This window comes from Drosophila bipectinata, chromosome 3L, assembly GCF_030179905.1.
Source record: "Drosophila bipectinata strain 14024-0381.07 chromosome 3L, DbipHiC1v2, whole genome shotgun sequence".
Lineage (NCBI taxonomy): Eukaryota > Metazoa > Arthropoda > Insecta > Diptera > Drosophilidae > Drosophila > Drosophila bipectinata.
Genome location: NC_091738.1, coordinates 20,758,873 through 20,778,013, shown reverse-complemented (window position 1 = coordinate 20,778,013; position 19,141 = coordinate 20,758,873). Strand labels below are relative to the sequence as shown.

General features: G+C 44.2%; 3 protein-coding genes across 7 annotated transcripts; 2 read left to right on the top strand and 1 right to left on the bottom strand.

Moving 5' to 3' along the window:
* The first annotated feature begins 1,444 nt into the window (after window positions 1-1,444).
* On the top strand, window positions 1,445-6,566 carry Rexo5 (RNA exonuclease 5). 2 transcript variants are annotated; one of them, XM_070279630.1, is made up of 4 exons: window positions 1,445-1,704; window positions 1,770-2,043; window positions 4,079-4,913; window positions 4,968-6,566. In XM_070279630.1, the coding sequence occupies exons 2-4, from the start codon at window positions 1,991-1,993 to the stop codon at window positions 6,264-6,266; spliced, it is 2,187 nt and encodes a 728-aa protein (XP_070135731.1). In that variant the 5' UTR covers window positions 1,445-1,704; window positions 1,770-1,990; the 3' UTR covers window positions 6,267-6,566. The 2 variants fall into 2 exon arrangements, with proteins under 2 accessions (XP_070135731.1, XP_017095342.2); XM_017239853.3 differs by having other exon boundaries at window positions 1,445-1,708.
* Window positions 2,074-3,658, bottom strand: zpg (zero population growth). Its single transcript, XM_017239854.3, has 3 exons — window positions 3,260-3,658; window positions 2,900-3,201; window positions 2,074-2,839 (listed from the first exon to the last, which is right to left on the bottom strand). The coding sequence occupies exons 1-3, from the start codon at window positions 3,531-3,533 to the stop codon at window positions 2,312-2,314; spliced, it is 1,104 nt and encodes a 367-aa protein (XP_017095343.1). The 5' UTR covers window positions 3,534-3,658; the 3' UTR covers window positions 2,074-2,311.
* A 662-nt stretch (window positions 6,567-7,228) lies between the features above and the next one.
* axed (BTB/POZ domain-containing protein axundead) lies at window positions 7,229-17,621 on the top strand. 4 transcript variants are annotated; one of them, XM_017239852.3, is made up of 4 exons: window positions 7,229-7,418; window positions 14,376-15,053; window positions 15,130-15,766; window positions 16,184-17,621. In XM_017239852.3, the coding sequence occupies exons 1-4, from the start codon at window positions 7,380-7,382 to the stop codon at window positions 16,408-16,410; spliced, it is 1,581 nt and encodes a 526-aa protein (XP_017095341.2). In that variant the 5' UTR covers window positions 7,229-7,379; the 3' UTR covers window positions 16,411-17,621. The 4 variants fall into 4 exon arrangements, with proteins under 4 accessions (XP_017095341.2, XP_070135939.1, XP_070135937.1 ...); XM_070279838.1 differs by lacking the exon at window positions 7,229-7,418 and adding an exon at window positions 7,532-7,836; XM_070279836.1 differs by lacking the exon at window positions 7,229-7,418 and adding an exon at window positions 11,873-12,107.
* The last annotated feature ends 1,520 nt before the right edge of the window (window positions 17,622-19,141 follow it).

The window sequence follows — 19,141 nt, the reverse complement described above, 5'->3', positions numbered from 1 at the left end:
TTCAGTCCCAATTAGTCACTCATATGTATAAAAACCAGTCCACCTATCGATTGCTTAATTGTTTACCTATTTTTTTCTTTTCTACTCTTTTCTCTTAAATGTATTTCACATACTTTTATTTTAGGCATACAAAACGAAACATTCTTTACTCTTTTTTGAAACTTAATTGCGGTCAGCACTTTCTTGGCCAATCAGCCATTTCGCAATAATTTTTATAAAAATGCTGATTAAGTTTCGTACTAAATGGAAATTTACGAAAAATTGTATAAAATTCGGCTATTTGAAGATTTGGATGAACCAACTTAAGAATAATCCTATAATAGATTATTTCATATTGGATAATCTTGAAAAAATAGTCTGACTAGTGGAAATATTGAGATACTCCGTAAAGAACCATAGTTATATGACACTGAATTTATCGATATTACAATAAGATATAATATTTATGGGATTGTTTTTATAAATATAAAATATTTTAAGAGTTTAGATATTTAAATTTCATTTTATAGAACAAAAAGACAGTTTATTTATAGATCCATTAAGACTATGATTGATATTTCTTATTATTTTTGATAATAATATAATATATTTCCAGTTTCAACACACATACCATTCATATTGTAATTCATTTTTCACTAATTGTATTCACTTTTTTTTGTAATATTTACTTATAACTTCTTAAGCATTTTTTATTGGGGTTTTATTGCATATTGTATGGCATTATTCCATAAGCGTATTTTCACTCTTTTTTTTCTAAATGCTTAACTTTATGTTTGTCACTTTGTTAAATTGGCTGTCCAACAAGGAGCCTCGGGTTACAGCAATTCACTCAAACAAAAAGCAATCACAACCGAAATCCAAAGACCGAATCTGATATCCACGATCACGAACACTATATCCACGGCGACGACGATTTGGAGACTTCCGCGCGATCCGCTCGGCGAACGGCAACTGAAGCCGCCAGTGGCCGGTGGGTCTGCTTATGAAGGCTTCCGGAAAGTGGATCAGCCGGCAACCGACCCACTTCCAGGGGCCAGAGCTGCACTTTTCTGCTTCGTTTTGAACTTTACAGTTTTTTGGTTAATGAAAAATGGCCCGACAAGTGCTGCGGTCAGCCGAAACGGCCCTCGAAAAAGTGCAAGTTGAAGGAGAATTTGCAGAGCAACGAACCACCCACCCACCCAGTGGTACATATCGATAAGAAAATGCAACATCACCCCCACAGTGTCAATGTTCGCAGTTCTACAAGGTGATATTAATATTTAATATTTTGAATATTCTTAACTATCACAATTGATAGTTTAGCCACCTTCAAAACTACCTTTCCGATAGTAAAACATCAAAACATATTGTATTACCTCACACTCCCTTGCTTTTTCACTTACTTAGGGACTCGCATTCGACTCAGCAGGCTTAGCCTTAGTTATTGACTGACACACCCAGATCTTAAACCATTTTTTTTTTTTACAAATTTCGTAAGCACAGGCCAAAATAAAAATATTTTAGTTGAGTTTTAAGGGTCCACAAAAAAAGCTTTTTCCGTTGTCACACGTCAGATACAAAAACCGAAAAAAACACAAAAATACAAAACCCAAAAAAAAGTCAAACATACGGCACAAAAAAAAAAAAACGGAAAAACATATGCATATTCATTAGGAAAATTGTCAAAAATCTTTTATCTAAATTTTACTATCAGACACAATTGCAAGTAAGTGCGCAGCCAACACCTAACCAGGCCTAACCAACACGATCTTCCTCCGCATCCGCAGAACTCAGTCAGTAAAAATTGATGCGCAAGCACGGAAAGTTAATGACCCATCCAGACATTCTGGCAAAAAAAGGAACCTACCGCTCCATTTCGACCATTCGTACCATCGACGCCCTGCATTACTAGGAAGCGAGTGCCAACGGTATGTGCAACACTATCTCCAATCCCCAAAACAATCGAGCCGTACGGTGAACACTTTCGCCACAACGCTACAGGAAGGATATGATGTGGACCAGAACACGACTCGCTCTGAGAAGTATTGCTAGGTCACAAAGGTAAGTGGGGGGGTACTAGAAACAAGAATGTTACAAAAAACTCAAAATTTTATTTCGCTAAGCTCCAATTCCTTAACAATTTCGTCGATAATGTCCACATATCGATTAAGGATATTTTACGAAAATAATGATAAATGAAAGGTTCTCTTGTCCAGGAGGTGGTCCTATTCTCACATATGACTTAAGAAAAAAAAAAACTAAACTAACTTACTTCAGCGTAGATCAAGATAAGGATATGTATAGGTGGTTGTGTAAAGTAGGTGAATTGTTAGACATCTTCGGCAGTTGGGGGCAGTTTCTTCGTGTTCCTCTGTGCCTCGTAGAGCTCCTCCAGTAGCTTACGGAACACTTCGGGGCTGATGTTGTTGCCCACGCGCATTAGCACGAACCAGTCGCCAATGCTGCAGTTGCCCAGGGTTTCCTCTAGGCGGGATTTGGACATGAAGCGACCCCTGGCACGCATCAAGTGGAAACGAATTCCGGGGAGCAGAATGGTGGCTAAGCGGTAGATGAACTTGAGGCCGACCAGCACAGTCATCAGCAGAAACCAAATGCATAAGAAGCCAAAGATCTTTTCGTTCAGCATGTTGAGGGGCAGCAGGCAAAGATTGTCGTAGACATTGTCCGATCCACCGGCTCCGGTGCTGATCACCTCGCACTTGACGCACTTGGGAAACACGCTAGTGGTTATGCTGTTCCACAATTCCAGGTCTCCGGAGTATAGAGCGGCTAGGGCATTTAGGTACCGTTTCCAGAAGCCGCTAAAAAAGACGTCTAGCAGGAGAATGTTTACAATCTATCGAAAAAGATATATATTAGTTTAGAAACATTCTATTAGCCGGAACTGTGGACTTACACTGATCGTCAGATTTAGGATCTCGCAAAGCACGTAGCTAGCGAAATAGCGAAAGTGGGTCTCCTTGTAGTCGCTGTTGAAGTAGCTCACCAGATTTCCCAGATGGGCCTTGCTCTTGGCCTTGCACACAACCGCCTGGTGGAAGTCGGCACAAAGGTGCTTCAGTCTGCCGCCCTCCCAAATCTTCCAAAGATAAGCGGGCAAGTAGAAGACAAAAGACTCAATGAGCAGAACGAGCACCACCCACTGGTAATAGCGAATGTAGCGACGATTTTCACGGGACACCGTGCGACCCACCAGTTCTGAAAATAGGATGCGATGTTTACAGAAGCTTCTCTGAGAGGAAAATCCTCTACTCACCCGGCTTGCACTGCATTCCATCGTACAGAGATTGAGGCTCTGATGTGTTAGACACGTAGGCTCCGTAAATCCAGCAATAGGCATGAAAGTAGTCCAGATCGTCGTGGTGCATGCACTGAATCGGGTCACCAAAGTATTGCTTGGAGGAGAGCAGAAAAGTGCACGCCAAAAGCAACGCCACCGTGCACTTTGAATGCAGGGTGAAAATAGCGTCGTAGATGTGCACCGACTTGAATTGCAAGTACTTGGACAGCGGCTTCACGGCTGTGTACATTTTGTTTGGCCTATTTCTATCTGGTTTGGGTTTAAAAAGCAAACTTCCGAGGAACTGGGGTACGCCTGAGATTTTAACAAGTTCCAAAAGCACGCGGCATTATAACGGTAAAGGGTGCAGTGTTGTCATCTCTTTCTAACTAATCCGATTTCAGAGTAGTGTTGGGAAATTGTAACAATTTAACAGTGCCATTATTGCCATTAGTAACAGACTGTTAATATTTTTAGAACCACAGCTCAATTTATATGGCTTAGCTAGGAAGAACTAATTTCCCTAAGATTAATAAAATGTTCATTTGAAAAATGTATCCAATGCTAGGAGCTTGAAACCTTAAACTGGTTACATTTCGCGCCTTACATTTAAATTGTATAAACTCTGGGCACACTAGCAAAAATTATAGAGAGACCGCTGTGGTTTTTCATAGGAATGCCAAATTTTCTTTGAGAGTTTCACAACACTGCTTCTCGCACATGTTAAAGAATCCATGTGTTTACAATTAAAGTATAACAAAATAGAGAGAATAATTGGCTTTTATTCGCCTTCAGCTTGAACGGAAGGCGCAACAGGATGAAGGAACAGCTGTCGACGAAGCAGCACGAGCGCAACGAGAAGAAGAAGAAGAAGCTGGCTGCACTGGCTAATTTGATGGAACTGAACGATCGGGATAGACTGCACGAGGCGGAGTTGGCCAAGAAGCGGGAGGCCGAAGAAGCTGCTCTGGAGGAGAAGGCGTCTGGCTCCGGAGCACCAGCAGCTGCAGCGGCGGGAGAGGGGACCGACGACGGGTTCGTTGTGGTCTCAAACAAGAGGAAGACTCGGAACCGCCTTACCATCCGCAGCAATCCGGAGCCGCAGGTGGAGAGGTGTGACAAAGAAACAATATCCCATGAAGGCCCGGATAATTCCGACGAACCGGCATTTAAACGAAGCCGCAACGACGAGGCTGGCGGAGATCGTCTGCCGATGGATGGACTGTGCTCACTCACCCAGGACCAGTACAAATCGCTCTCGGCAGAGTTGCGGCGACGGAAGCGCCAGTTGGAAGACGCGCCAGGCCTACGGCTGAGGGAGATGGGCCAGCGCGCCTCGCTGGAGACACCGCAGCACGCGCGCACGCCCATCTTCCTCACCGACATCCAGCACCTGCTGATGTCGGCCCTGATCGGCCAGAAGAGTCCCTGCCGGCCGGATCGGTGGTGCAGCGTGGAGAAGTGGCTCAGTCTATCGCACAGCGTCGTCGTTATCTTGGAGGGTCTTTCTCTTTACCACTACCTATCGAACGAAAGCCATTTCGAGGCAACCAATCGAATCTTCAATACCAAACTGGAGATGCTGCTGCCGCCCCATGAGGAGGGAAAAATTATCGACGAGATCGCCCAGGTAAAGTGTTGGTAGCACATCTTTTACGAGATTCTAATGATACCCCCATTGCAGATTCCACTCACAAATGTGCAGGCCAAGAAACTGATCGACGAGCACGGTTCCTTGGAGACGGCCGTGGAGCTGAACAAGGACCCCACACTGTTTGTGAAGACCATTTTTCCCATCGAAAGCCCTGTATCGGAGCCGACGGCCAGCGGCCTGCATCCGGACGACAAGTTCCCGCGCACCAAGCTCTTGTTGTCCGCCCTTCAGATGGTGGACGAAGGCTACCCGATTCCTCTGCAAGGGGAACTGCACGATCGTTTCCGGCATTTCAAGTTCACCAAGAAATCGTATGCTCCAGTGACAAATAGCAGCCCCATGTACGGTGTGGACTGTGAGATGTGCAGGACGGTGGCGGGTGTCAACGAGCTGACCCGAATTTCCATCGTAGACGAACAGTACCAAACGGTGTACGAGACGCTGGTGATGCCAGACAACCGGATAACGGACTACCTAACTCAGTACTCTGGCATAACGGAGGACATCATGAAGAAGGTTACGAAGCAGTTGAAAGAGGTGCAAAGGGAGGTGTCGGAGCTGCTGCCCCCGGATGCGATTCTCGTGGGCCAGTCGCTCAATTCGGATTTGAATGCCATGCGAATGATGCACCCATATGTGATTGATACCAGCGTGTGTTTCAACATATCCGGAATACGACGGCGGAAGAGCAAACTGAAGCATCTGGCCAAGACTTTCCTGAAGGAGACTATCCAGGATAACGCGGAGGGTCACGACTCGATCGAGGATTCTCTGGCCACCCTGAAGCTCGTCAAAATGAAGCTGGCCAACAGTATAGAGTTCGGAGACGAGATTCTCACTCAGCACAAGCGCCTCCAGGAGCTGGCCAACGCCTCCAGCGGAGACACGATCAGCAACAATCTCTTCGCTCACGTGGCCAAGCGCGACAAGCGAACGGCCATTGTCACGGTGGGAGACATGCAGCCCCGTCTGAGGGATGTCATCTCGAAGGCCGAGAAGGCGGTGCCCAAGGACCACAGCAAGGCCGTGCGCGTCCACGAAGTGTCCACGCCGAAGGAGGCCGTTCGCAAAGTCAACGAGGTAGCCTTAGAGAACGCCCTGACCATTGCGAACTTACGCGTGCCCGAGCACGACTTTGTGCTGGAGAGCGCCGAGCGCAACGCCGCCAAGCTGGACAGGCTGATCGAACGCCTGTGGAATTCGGTGGCGCACAACGGGCTCTTCCTCGTTCTGATGGGCGGATCGACAGAGTGCAGCAAGGGCGTGGCCAAGATAGCCATTAAGCGACTGAATGGCTCTGAGCAAATCAGCGCTCCCATTGGCAGTTAATGCATCTAGTTTAACCAAAGTCGCCTCCAGCCTTTCCCTCCTGACCTACACGCGATTCCTTTTGCTTCTGGATTCCACACATTCAAGCCGACCCATATAACGATTTTAAGGGCCTGTTGGAGTCCCACAGCGGAATCAAATTTGCCGTACCATCCCCTAGACAAGACAACACTATACCCATCCACTAGTTCATCCTACACCTCGGATCCACACTACATACACAAAATGTACCACTGAAAAATTGTTAAATTCAAAAAACTCTAAAAATCCAATAAAACGTAGATTTATTTTTTCAAAATATTTCTTATATCGTACGAGTTGTGTCCTACGAGAAAATTTTGGTTTTCAGACATTTTGAAAATGTAAAGCTAAAGGATAAACATATTACAGCAATATCGATAAAGTTTAAGAACAATAAATACAACGAATTATAATTTAAAGCCAGTGTTTTTTATATATTTTAATGGTGTGGATTAAATATTTTTCAATTAAACTTTAATTCCAAACTATTCAAAAAATGAAAAGTCTCCGAACTGTAAACAAATATTCTCTCATGAATACTCCCGGAATGGTTCACGGCATTCCACATCTCGGCTAGTGGGATTTGACCTAGTTTCCCCTAGTTTGCATTGCCCGATATTTGTTGCTGGCTCTCTGATAACAGCCATAAATTTCCTACCTCCCTCAATACGACGCTCCGTTGTCTAGGGCCTCGTCCGAAAATGGGCCTCCTTCCCTAGAAAGCCCACGCACTCGCTCTCACTCTCTGGCACGGGTTTTCCCTCTCCGGAAAGCGAAAGTCCGGACGGGCATCTGTGGGTCTTATCACACGCTCGAAAATGTTGCGTCTTTCTGGCCACTCATACGACCTGTGGGACGCTCTCCGGACGTCCGAGGCAGTGCGCATGTCTGGCCGAGAAAAGCTGCTGAGAGTTTTCCCCTAGTCAGGTGGAAAGTTGCCAGACGGCCGGGCTTTTGAAATCACTTTCAACATTATTCCAACATCAAAATAACTATATTTTTTACGGAATATATATTTGAGCTCCCCATCCGAGGCTCAAACTGGACAAAGCTCCTTCGGATTTCAAATTTTATGGAGGCAGCTTGGTGAAAATGGAGGTTAACGGTGGCAACGCCAGCCCGGGAAATTTGGTATGTTTTCCTTTTGGGGAGCATTGTTTTTTTTCTGGTTGTGGTGTGTGTTTTTTGGCCTGGCGCTCTCCTCGGGGAAGGCGCACCAAATATTTTGTTGTATATACGCTTTTCGGCTCTCGAGCGGAGACGTTGTGGTTCTTGGCTGCCTTTCCCAATTCCGTTTGGCACGAGGCGCGCAAACTGTCGGGTCGAGAAAAGAAACAATCCAACAGCCAGCCAGTGCACTCTGCTTCTCTATATATCTCCCATATAGTCTGAATATATCCGCGTCGGCAGATCGGCATAAACAAATTAACGAAAACCATTCCGAAAACTCGCCAAATAGCGGGCGGAAATCGACGGACTGCAGTATATAAATTGGGGAACGGGCATTTCTTGAAAGACAGCCATTTGGAAATTTATGCCATAAACCTGGGTAAGTGTCTGGGGGCCGTGCTGGTGATTAATCACAAAAATTCTGTGTACAAACAGAGAGGATGGCGAGGGGCGAGCAATTGGCCAACATAAATTGTGTATCCATAAAACACACAGACACTGCCGAAAGCAGCCTGTTCGAAGGAAACTTTCACCGTATGATTGTGTGCGAGTGTGTGTTGGTGGGTGGGAGGCTCACTGAGTGGGTAACTCGTTCACTGTGTCAGTGTTTCATTGTACGGTTGTCATCGCCATCAGCTGGCCAGGGGCATCCATCGCGCATACGCCGCGTTGTCAATTGTTACGAGCACTCCAGCACTACACTCCACTTCCACATTCATTTCGTTTCTGGTTTTCGCTTCGCCCTTGGCATCCTCTAACTAGTTGCCCATTCGACCCCAATCGCCCTCTTATTCTAGATCCCCCGCCACGTCGCGCTCTTGATATTGGCTATTGGCCTATTCCTCCCCTGTCACTGCCATCTCATAGAAGCCCCCACACCCATAATTTCTTTTGTCTGCAATTGCAAATTTGTTCGACTGTTTGTTTTCGGCCTTCGCCCCTGCTCCAGTTCCATTCAACCCATCCCTGTTTCACTTTTTTTTATCGCTTTCCCCGCCGAATATGGAACATGTTGCGTAGGGCCTTTTACTCCACACTCCACACCCCAAACCAGCACACACCACCCCGGAGCCGCCGACACCTGCGATTTTCCTACGTGCCGGGGGTGAGTTCTTTTTCGCTTTTTCACTTTTCCGTTTTTCCTGTTTTGTTTGCGTTTCGGGCAGCGTCGCCTTTGTTAGCTCCAACTTCTGCCAAATGGGAAAACCCCCGTTCGGATCGCTCGTGAAAATTTGATTTTCTATGAATGCTGCGGGGAAATTTGTCCTTTTGTTACTTGTAGGAATATTTAAATGGATTCTCCACAATAGAGACTTGTTTGATTTATTTTCCTTTTATTTCAACCATATAAAGGTTTCTTAAAACATAAATATAAAGTTATAAGCATCTCAAGCATTGAACACAACAATATAATTTTAGAGATAAAGATCAAGTTTAAAGTAAAGAAGTATAATGTGCTTTATGAGTTTTATAAAAATATCTAAACTTTTCGTTATATTTTATTGTAATTGTAAATTCCAAGTTGTTATTAAAATAATTCATTAGTGTGTTATTCGATAAGAAGTTTGTTGGATTTTAAAATGTCATCAAAATTGGTTGGGAAACCGACTTTATCTCCGAAAATATTAACCATACGAGTATAACCCATATATTACTCATATGATCTCAACGACCCATATTACTCCAGTGCTTAAAATAAAAGAAATTGGATGAATAAACCCCTATATGAGCGATGAAGGTGTTATTTATTCAATGGTAAATTTATTTTAATTTTATAGATTTCCAAAAGGCTAAACTATCTGACCAATTTTGTTTAGACCATTGTTTTGATGCAATTCCCGGCCCTTTCACAATAAATTTTGGTCGCTCGGGTGTCTGCTGGTTCATTTGGCACTTGGCCAAAATGCCAGCACACTATTTAGCCCGCTTTCGTAGCTCGTCATCTTAGTCTCGACGAATCATATTCTCCCCTGGATCTTCGCAGGGGTTGGATGAGTAATGCAATTTTCCGGGCCTATAAAAAGCGTTCGGTTGTACTTTTCTCACGGCATTTTCTGTCCCGGCAATCAAATCAAATGATGTCATCTTTCCGCTGTCCGCTGTCCTGTCCGGTGTCCATAACATGTAGCATAGGAAGGGGCCTTTATGCCGCCCACCTACCCCACACGGCCTGGCAGGGCAGGCACCGATGGGTGACTCAGTTGGAGTCACGGCTTGGAGGTGCCACGATGCCGCCGGACTGTGGCAAATTGAATTACGCATCAGAACTACTGCAGTTGACGGGCTTCCGATGCGAAGTTCAAGATACAAATCGCATTTGCGAAGGCCACCAATTGTAGAGAATACTTTTAGTCTTAGTCACTAGTAATAGATCTATGAACTACTTGTTTTCTCCAAAAATGTCAGTTCTTGGTGGCCACCCACCTTCTATAGCCTATATTTGTTTACAATTAAACTTTTTTATGGATTTTCTTCTTGTTTCATAATCGTACAGTACTTGTTTCTAATTTAAATCAAGCACCTCATTAGAAACATATAAATAGAGTGTGGAGTATGGCTCGGGCTGTGAACTTTTCCTGGTCCGCCGCAAGAATGTGGCAAGTGTTTTATTTTTGAAACACAACCAGCGGTAGTTGCAGGTAGAGTTGGCAGTCGTTCAGGAAGCGAGCCACTATTTGGATTGGCCACCATTTCGGGCTTCTTGGCCGATTCCCATGGCCTGGCTCTGCTTATTTGCTCGCTCGTCTATTTGTTTGTTTTGAACTACGCATATCCGCGTTGTTTACCGCCAGCCAACAATGTGAGTAATTATGCTAAATTAAACTAATTAAACATTTTCACCTCCCGCCCGGCTGGCTGGCTGGCTCCGAATATCGATTCTGCTCCACATTGCCGAGCTGATGCTGCTAATTAAATTTTTCCTTATGAATGCAAATATTTGATTGTGAGTCGGCGATCGTAAACTTGTTTTTTACGATCCGATTATGTGCCGGGGAAATGGCTGGGGAAGTGTGCCGACAGTGGGCCCTGTTGTCACAGCTCCGATTCGACCACCCGATCCGCCGGTGGGATGCCAGTGTCAAGGTCGTCCGTGAGGCGGCCGAGTTCGAGTGCTAACTGTTAACAGTTTTTGCTGTTGTTCTGGCCGGCATATTATTTTTCCCCATCTGGGGCTTCCGCTTTACATGTGTCGTCGGGCAGCGGACTCATTAGCAGTCATCGCTGCTCCAGCAACATCGGCAAACATTGTGGCCCTTGCTCCAGCGAGGGTAGGTTGAGAAGTAAGCCATATAACACCATACCGACTGGCTGACTTTCTTTGTTGATTTGTCATTAAATATGTAATCCCCATAGTCCCTGTCGATAAAAACCTCCACTTTTATCTAAGCTGATAGCTTGCTTCGGCAAGTTCTGGGACTGCCCTCGCGGGTGCATAAATACTTGGGCATACAACAAACTCGAGCAGCCCAGAAGCAGCTTTTGCAGCTTTGTCCTGGCCTTGGCCGCTGATAATAACGATTCTCTTGAGCCCTTGTTGTACTTCTTACTGTTGCTATTATTACACACTCCCACACTCTTGCACAGCAACAAATAACCTTCAGTGGCCTCTTCTTTTATTAATTTGTCGAATCCATCGAAGAACACAACCACACATTTTTCTACGTATGTCCATTTGGTGTTTATTCTCTTATTATTTTATTTGTCTAGCTTATCAAAAAGGCGAATTTCGTGCGTACACAAAACGCCTGCGACAATTACAGTTGTCAAATACGACACCACCACTCCCACACAACCACCCACTCCACCCGCCACCCCCTACCACTTCTGCGTCCACCCACCGCCCACACAAATCTCCAAATCGCCGCGCTAATTGGAACGTTCAACAGCGAAATCTTCCTAGAGCTCCCTCAAAACTCCAGTGCTGGCTTCTTTTTGGCAAACAATTTGATTTATTTGCTGCTCAGTCGTTAGTCCCCCAAGTGATTTGATAATTCGAATCATGAATGATTCTTGAGGCAGTCGAAGCTGAGAGCTCGAGCTCATTTCCGCCCGACCTGCATTTCGGTGGCTTTTTTCGAGTTTTGCAAGCTTAAGGAGAGTATGCGGGTCCTTTTATTGGGGAGCTTAAATAATTTTATTTTTTATGAGTTTATATTAATTATGGTTTTTAGGGGTATCGGTTTAATAATCATTGTAACATATACTAAAAAACGCTTTAATTTTGAGTTTTAGTTTTTTGAAAATATTTAAAACGTGTTATAGATTAGGGTTTTAGTCGTACAATTAGGGTTCGAAAGCCCATAATTCCCCTTCTTAGATCCACGATCATGACACATCCCCCACTGCCACCGCCTCTGCTGCTGCTGCGGCCGACGTCGCAGTTTGCAAATGGAACTGAATGGCAGTCGGATTTCCAAACTCGTCGCGAACGGTTCGCCAGCCAAGAAAATCGTTCGAAGTTACAGAACCTATCCCCTCCGAGCTAACGATTTGTGATTTACAATATTCGAAACTATTACAAAATTCCATTTTGCGAATATAAATCAAAGGGTTCCCTTCGAAGACAGACCCAACATATCACAGACAGCGGCAAGCCGAAATAAATCGCCTTTGATTGATTGATGGAACGGGCTGTGGGCCGATAAGAAGGTACCACAAATAAGTGTAAGAAGTGCCCGATATATAAATGATATTGATATGATAGTGAATCAGAATTTGGAGAGTTCAAGAACGTATTTCCAGACAAGGTCGGGGATTTGTTAACTGTGTTTTTCCCTCGATTTTCCTTGGCGAAGCCCTCCTGCCACACCATTTATATATACTCTTGTATATAATAGGCCAGGCTGATAAACAAAAGAAAATCGGCCTGTGACACCCTCAAGTGCTAATTCGATGCCTGTGCTGTGCATAAAACTGAGATCTCAGCTCCAGCGTGGTTTCTGGGCAGATGATAACGCGTTGGACGATCAACATCCATAAATTTATTTGCACACGATAATTTATTTATTGCACTATCACACTATAACGAATCAACTCTGCTCCCATTCCGGTCGTTCGGTGGGTTCAGTGGGCAAATATTTAAATATCAGGCGTTGCGGTGCCCTCTCAAGAAAGAAGGCAATCGGTTACGGCTTCCTCCCGTCTCTGGTTCCTGCCCCGACTCCGGATCCGTCACGAGAAGCGGTCACAGAGTCGTCAACACTCAGAGCTCGATTCTGTCTTCCTTACAACTGTTCAAACATCGTCATATAATTTATTTTATTTATTAATATTTCCCCTCCTAGCTGGCTGGCTAGCTGGCTTTTCTTGGTTTGTGGCACCGCACCGCGAGTTTCTTTGCAATCTTTCAGTGCCACAATTATTTTGTTTGCACTGTACTTAAGGCAATAACAAGAACCACGATCTAAGTATATATCTAACTAATGAACAAAAGAGTTAATAGATTCGTTAGGTGTATTTATTTATCTTTCTTTCGAAAGCGGGGAAATGTTTTCACGTGACTCATTAACCTGCAAATACAATGCCAAAATAATGTTTGTTTATATGAATTTTTTAAGCACAATATGTTATGACATAATGTTCTTTATTGGAACATTCGGTTTGGGTTTACCTCTAGAATGTTTTTTTTTTTCGAAATTCCCCATCATATAAATAAAGTATCTATGATAATAACGAACTCTTCGACTTGAGGCACATGTTGCAGAAAGTTATGCTACAGGTTCTGTAATTCCTACATTCCTTACCTTTTCCAATATTATAATCATACGGAGAAAAATAATTTAATTCCAATTATAATTATTAACAAAAAAATCAAAAACTACCTCGATTATCTTTGCATTTATAATTGAGTATATCGGCTATTGAGTCTTAACTAAATTAAATAATTTAAATAAACTGAGAAGATATAACTTGTCAATTTGCCTGAGCCCTGCTTAAAAGGATTTTTCGCTGTTCAAATAAATTAGTAACTTACAGCAGGGAACTTGAGACCTGAGTCCTATTGACATTATAATGCTCGGATAGCTAACCGCCTACTCTGTGACTCCCCTGCTATCGGCTGATATTGGCAGTGGGGAGGGGACTTATAAACACATCACGCGCCATATTAGGGTGTCGAAGAGGTAGCCGTGCACCCGATATTCTGATATGGAAAATGATTTATAGCAAAGTATTCCGGCATGATGGATTGCAGCCGAGTTGGTGGCAATCAAACGATTAGGACATATGCTAACAGAGTCCGGGTCCGAAATTATAATTGAAATGATATTCGGGGCTCGGCTGGTTAGTTAATTAGTGGGCATTACTTCCAGATAGCGGGGGCTAATTTATTGTCGAGTGCAAAAATCAGCGATTAAGGCTGTTTAGGCCCGCAAACGATTTATGCTTTGAAGTGTGCCAATTGACTGATAAGCGGGCAATGAATCGATCATTAAGGTGGGGGAAAGTACTTACAACGCCTAATATAACACAAATATCGATTTACCAGGCTTGCGAAATACCGGGGGTGACTAATTGGTCACTCACAAGAGTCGTAAACCATATCCAATGGGCGGGGCAGATAAAGAACGTACTTCCCAAGGATAAGTCATTTGATCATATAAAGAAAGAAGTTTCCCACTTTCAATTCGTGTTCAGTACTTATAGTTGAAATGGGAGGGTTGTTCAAGACCTTTTTATGTTGGAAACTCGGTCTGAAGAAATTGTATTTAATTATAAAATAATATTATAAATAATTTAAATAAATCTTTAAATTTTGTATGAGATAAGCAGGTTGGTTTTGGAATTTGAATATTGTCAGTCTTCCATAAAAACAGAGCAATTCAAACTTATCTATCCGATTCTCAATAAAAATATATATTCTTTATACATCCCATAAAACTTGATTGAATAATAGACTTCTTTAACCAATTCTTTCAGCTTTCCAGTAAAATCACTGCCTTCCACGACACCAGCACCGTTGAGCCGAGGCCCGGCAACAAGTACCGCTCCCCTAAGAGAGACGCCCACCTGGAGGAGCAGCTGGCCAAGGAGAAGCGTGTCACCAAGTTCCCTCTGGTGGGTGCCCTGGTCCACAAGGCACTGCGTCGGGAGAGGGAGTCACCTATCCCACCGGAACAGGACAGAGTCAACGGAGACAGCAACAACAACAAGCAGGACGAGGAGATGGTGCTGCCGTTTGGATTAGGCCCTGATGGCCACAATGTGGATGCCATTCAGAGCGCACCGGCGCCGAGTGCCCCGCCCGCACACATGCTGCCACCCACCTATTCCCGGGGTCAGACAACTATCTACACCGGCGTCCCCATCATTGTGAATCCCTACATCGACTTCATCGTGGTCAACGGGGATGATCGGTACATGATTCGGTGTGAGCGGAAGTCGGTGCTCGAGCGGAGCGTGGAGCTGGCCAAGCTGATCCACGCCGGTCCCAACAGTGGTCGCAAGAGCGACAACCACTTCCAGATCCTCAACGTCGACAAGAACGACTTTGAGCTGATCGTGCGCTACATGGAGAAGCACTTCATCCCTTATCGCGATCACAAGCACCTGCTCAAGATACTCGAGCTATCCGATCGCTTCAACGTACCAGATCTGGTGAGTGAAGCCTATCAAATAGGTCTTAAATTTCCAATCTTAAAAATAATTAACAATTTAATTCATTGAATTCCAGATCATCTACTGCATTCGCGAACTTGATCTCAGCATTTCGAGTGCCACTGCCCTGGACATCTTCAAGGCGCTGTGGTTCTACCAGGGCATTGCCCTGACCAACCAGCACCAGACAGTGATCACCACCCAGGAGACCGGGCAGCAGCTGGCCCGAAAGCAGGCCTCCAAGGCGAAGGCAGCGGCAAAGGCCAAGGCGGCCCAGGCCCAGGAAAACGGAGCCGATGGGGACGGCGCTCAGGTGAATCTCATCCCCAACCCGAATCCCTTTACCACCGAGGACTACGGCGTGGCGCTGTTGCACAACACACTCCAGCTGATCGATATGCATGCCGAACTGCTGCTCTCCATGCCGGAGATCTGCGACCTGAGATTCGAGGAGCTCGAGACGCTGGTCAAGAGGGACACCCTGCAGCTGCGTTCGGAGGTCACGCTGTTCGAGTGCCTGGCCACGTGGAGTCTGGCGGAGTGCAGCCGCAAGCATATCGACGCTACGCCGGAGAACAGGCGCACAGTGCTCGGGCCTCTGTGCCTGACGCCCCGCTACCTCCGGATGACTCCGGCGGAGTTCCGGCGCTGCTGCGAGCGCATTGAACTGCTGCCGCCCACGGAGATATCGCTTATCAGCGACGCCCTCGAGGGTAAGTGTTTTCCTACTTACAATTATTACATAGATGGTTTAAGAACCAATGAATGAATTTTTAAGCCAATCACTTTTTAATCTAATCTATGAACAAAAATTGAAGTAATTTGGTTTAGGATGAGGCTTACTCATTCACATATGTCTCTCCAATAGTAGTTAGATCAATCTATAATATACATATATTTGGACCGTATGATTTAATTTTTGAAGCCCAAATACTTCCCAGACACGATACTTGCAATCAGGAAAATAAAAATGCCTTTGATTTGTTATCGGTGATTGCTTTTAAATACCCATAGAAGTCCACAAAAGTTATCAGAGATATCAATGGGAAAGCTGACTGCAAGTTTCATTGGACTGTTTATTTGCCATACACTTGTTATTGCATATAATTAAATGACTTCTATTTTTGCAGGCAAGAAGCTCAAGAACCTCACCGATCAACAGACGGAACTGCTGGAGAAGTTCCGCCAGCCCCGGGCGGAGTACGCCAGGATGCCCGTGCACTTGAGCGACCGGAGTAGCCCGAAGAACTATCCGAAGAAGATGCGGCTGGCCCACGAGGGTCGGCCCACGGAGGAGGGATGCTGGGAGCGGGTCGGGATGAACTGCCTGCGCGTGTTTGTTTGCATATTCGACTGATCCGAACAGTCCGACGACGAGGAGGAGGAGGACGAGGACGAGGAGGACGAAGAGGATGAGGAGGACGAGGAGGAGGAAGAGGGCAGTGGGGAAGGATCTAGTACCGGAGCTGGAGGGTCAGGAGCGGGTGCTAGTGGTGGAACAGGAACCAGAAACAGAGGAGTTGACGATCCCACATAGACTTGTTGCATTAAACGAATATTAGCGCTTATGAATTAATTATACATAGAGTTAATGATTACGTTAGTCTTATGGGGACAAGTGCTGGCCAAACTGTGGCAGTGATTTTATAGCAGCCGTTTCTAACAATACTATATAGAGTTATTTATATACACGCAGTTATATACGAGTGTGTGTAGGTTGAACTGTCATCTGCGGATCGATTGGGTTTTGTATTTACTCGCTAGTCAAATGGAAACAAAAAACAAAAAAAAACAAAAATCTTGAGATGAAAATACCAAAACTTTTATACAACTTTATGCAACGTTTTGTAGCTGGACTCAAAATACAAACAAAAATATGAAATAAAAGAGAACTACATTTAACAGATCAAAGTAAAGAAAACTAATTACAAACTTAGGAAATTACTGCATACTTCTAGGGATATCTCACTCAAAAACTACATCAAAGTTAATCAACACACAAGAATTATAGTGCAAATCGTATTTGGCCCCGGCCATATCTAAAATGATTTATTAATTGTTTACTATTACTTTTAACTGTTGTGCAATTGTCAAAGAATATGGAATTTATACACACACACATGCATTCATAATGTACACACAAATAACATACATATATAGTATATATATATATTTACATAGAGAGAAAATGCGTTGAACTCGAAACTATGTTGCCGTTACTCGGTTCTTGGCTTTAACTCCTATAACGAAGTGCTAGCTAAATCGCATAAATAACAATAACAATCAGATTAGCATTAATCATAGCGAATTAATTACGTAAGCACACCAAACCAACGGCGAAGCAACACACAAATTGTTAACAGATTTATGCATTTTATTAGTTAATGTTTAGGACAGAAGTCGCCTCGAATTGTTTCTGCCTGAGTTCAAGCTGCCAGAAAGGCTAAAAAACAAAAACGATAAGTTCGAAATATCTATGAGAGAAACATCAACCAAAAACCAGAAACATTCAACCAAAAAGTAGTTAAAGAAATAATAAAGATGTACACAATTTTCTAAAATATTAAACCTGCATTTTATTGGATGTTCTTCCGACTGAAATAAATTCGTGACGAAAGCAAGGTGGCATAAAGAAAGCTTTTAGCAAACTTTTGAACTTCTAGCCGAGTTTCAAACCAAATATAAAAGCTTTCATGGGGGTTGGTGTTGGGGCCTTCTTGCTCTTTCCAAAAAAATACAAATCTATTACAGGACTTAACTGAAATGGAACACAAATTCCCGCCCACAGAGAGCTCTTGTTATTAATTCAACTTTGCCAAAATACACACATCTTTCCCTGCTGTAGGGCCATCTTTTACTTCTGATAGCTCGTACCCTCATCAACTTCATCAGCACGGCCCGTCCCCCATCCCTTCTGACGACTTCTCATCTCCAGCTTAGCTGACCAAGTCTAGACTCTGGACTCTGGCGGAAAATCCTTGCCAAGCCCCACCACACACACGTACACGCGAGTGCTCCGAGCCAAAGTAGAACATTATAGTTGTATGCATCGGGCAGCTTACCACAAATGCAGTCTAGCTCCAACCAGCGCCCTCCCCCCTTGCCCCCTAATTTTCCATCTCTTTCGTATGTGCATATAAATGCCAAATAATAACAACAAGAGTGGAGTGGCAACTTGCATTCGCCCTCCCCCGCTGCAAAATTTATGATTTTATTTCACGCTTGCTTTTCATTAACATTCCTCTTTTTGCCCGGGTCCTTGGCAGCCATTTTTCCTTTTTTTCGGAGGCAGCCCGAGTGGCATGGTGGCCAAAAATTATAAGTTCCTCTTTCAGATGCTCTTTTTTTGTTGTCTTGTTGCTGCTGGCTAATTCCCAGAGCTGGCTGCTGGCCTGTCTGACGCTTGTTAACCTTTTGCCAGTTGCATTCTCCTTTGGCCATTTTTCCGCTTGCAACTTCTTTGTCACTAATTTTTTGCCCCCAAACGAGGGGCAGTGGCTGGGGGGTAAAGGGGGTGGTCTAAGAAGAGAATATTAGAAAATATAATTATTCAAATTTCAATTATAATCACCATAGATTTAATAAGCAACAGTACTAAAATGTTAGAATATAACTGTCTTTAATAACAACCTTATCTAGAAGGCGTGACCCGCTTGGGAGTAAAATCTCTGTGAAAGTTATGCTATGGAACAGGCATCATGGGGCATGTAGCAGTGCCACAAATTTTGTATATTTTCTTTCATTTTGGGCAGAGGACCTTCAGGAGGATAACATAAAAGGGGAGCACACATAGAGGGACTGCTGCACTGCCCGCAGCCAGTCGCCGGCCATTTTCGGTTCCTTTCAGAGCCACTGTGCTGACCGCACATATAATTATTTCATATATGAAACATGAGCATGTCCTGCGCCCCTCTCAAGCCATTTTTCGCATATTTTTTCACAGAAATCAGCAAAAGTGAATTAGTGGCGGGCAGGGGAAAAGGAAAAGCAGAGGGGGGCACTGGCAACCTGCATTGCAGTCGGCCACCTAATGAAAATTGTTGTGAATTAAATCATTTTAAATAATTTCTACTCTCCATGTCTGCCCC

Coding starts and splice junctions, on each gene's coding strand:
- Rexo5 (XM_070279630.1), top strand. CDS start 1,991: ATGATGTGGACCAGAACACGACTCGCTCTGAGAAGTATTGCTAGGTCA. Junction 2,044..4,078: donor AGTATTGCTAGGTCACAAAG/GTAAGTGGGGGG, acceptor ATTCGCCTTCAG/CTTGAACGGAAGGCGCAACA. Junction 4,914..4,967: donor TTATCGACGAGATCGCCCAG/GTAAAGTGTTGG, acceptor CCCCCATTGCAG/ATTCCACTCACAAATGTGCA.
- zpg (XM_017239854.3), bottom strand. CDS start 3,533: ATGTACACAGCCGTGAAGCCGCTGTCCAAGTACTTGCAATTCAAGTCG. Junction 3,202..3,259: donor TGGAATGCAGTGCAAGCCGG/GTGAGTAGAGGA, acceptor TCCTATTTTCAG/AACTGGTGGGTCGCACGGTG. Junction 2,840..2,899: donor TCCTAAATCTGACGATCAGT/GTAAGTCCACAG, acceptor CTTTTTCGATAG/ATTGTAAACATTCTCCTGCT.
- axed (XM_017239852.3), top strand. CDS start 7,380: ATGGAGGTTAACGGTGGCAACGCCAGCCCGGGAAATTTG. Junction 15,054..15,129: donor GCTTCAACGTACCAGATCTG/GTGAGTGAAGCC, acceptor ATTGAATTCCAG/ATCATCTACTGCATTCGCGA. Junction 15,767..16,183: donor TATCAGCGACGCCCTCGAGG/GTAAGTGTTTTC, acceptor CTATTTTTGCAG/GCAAGAAGCTCAAGAACCTC.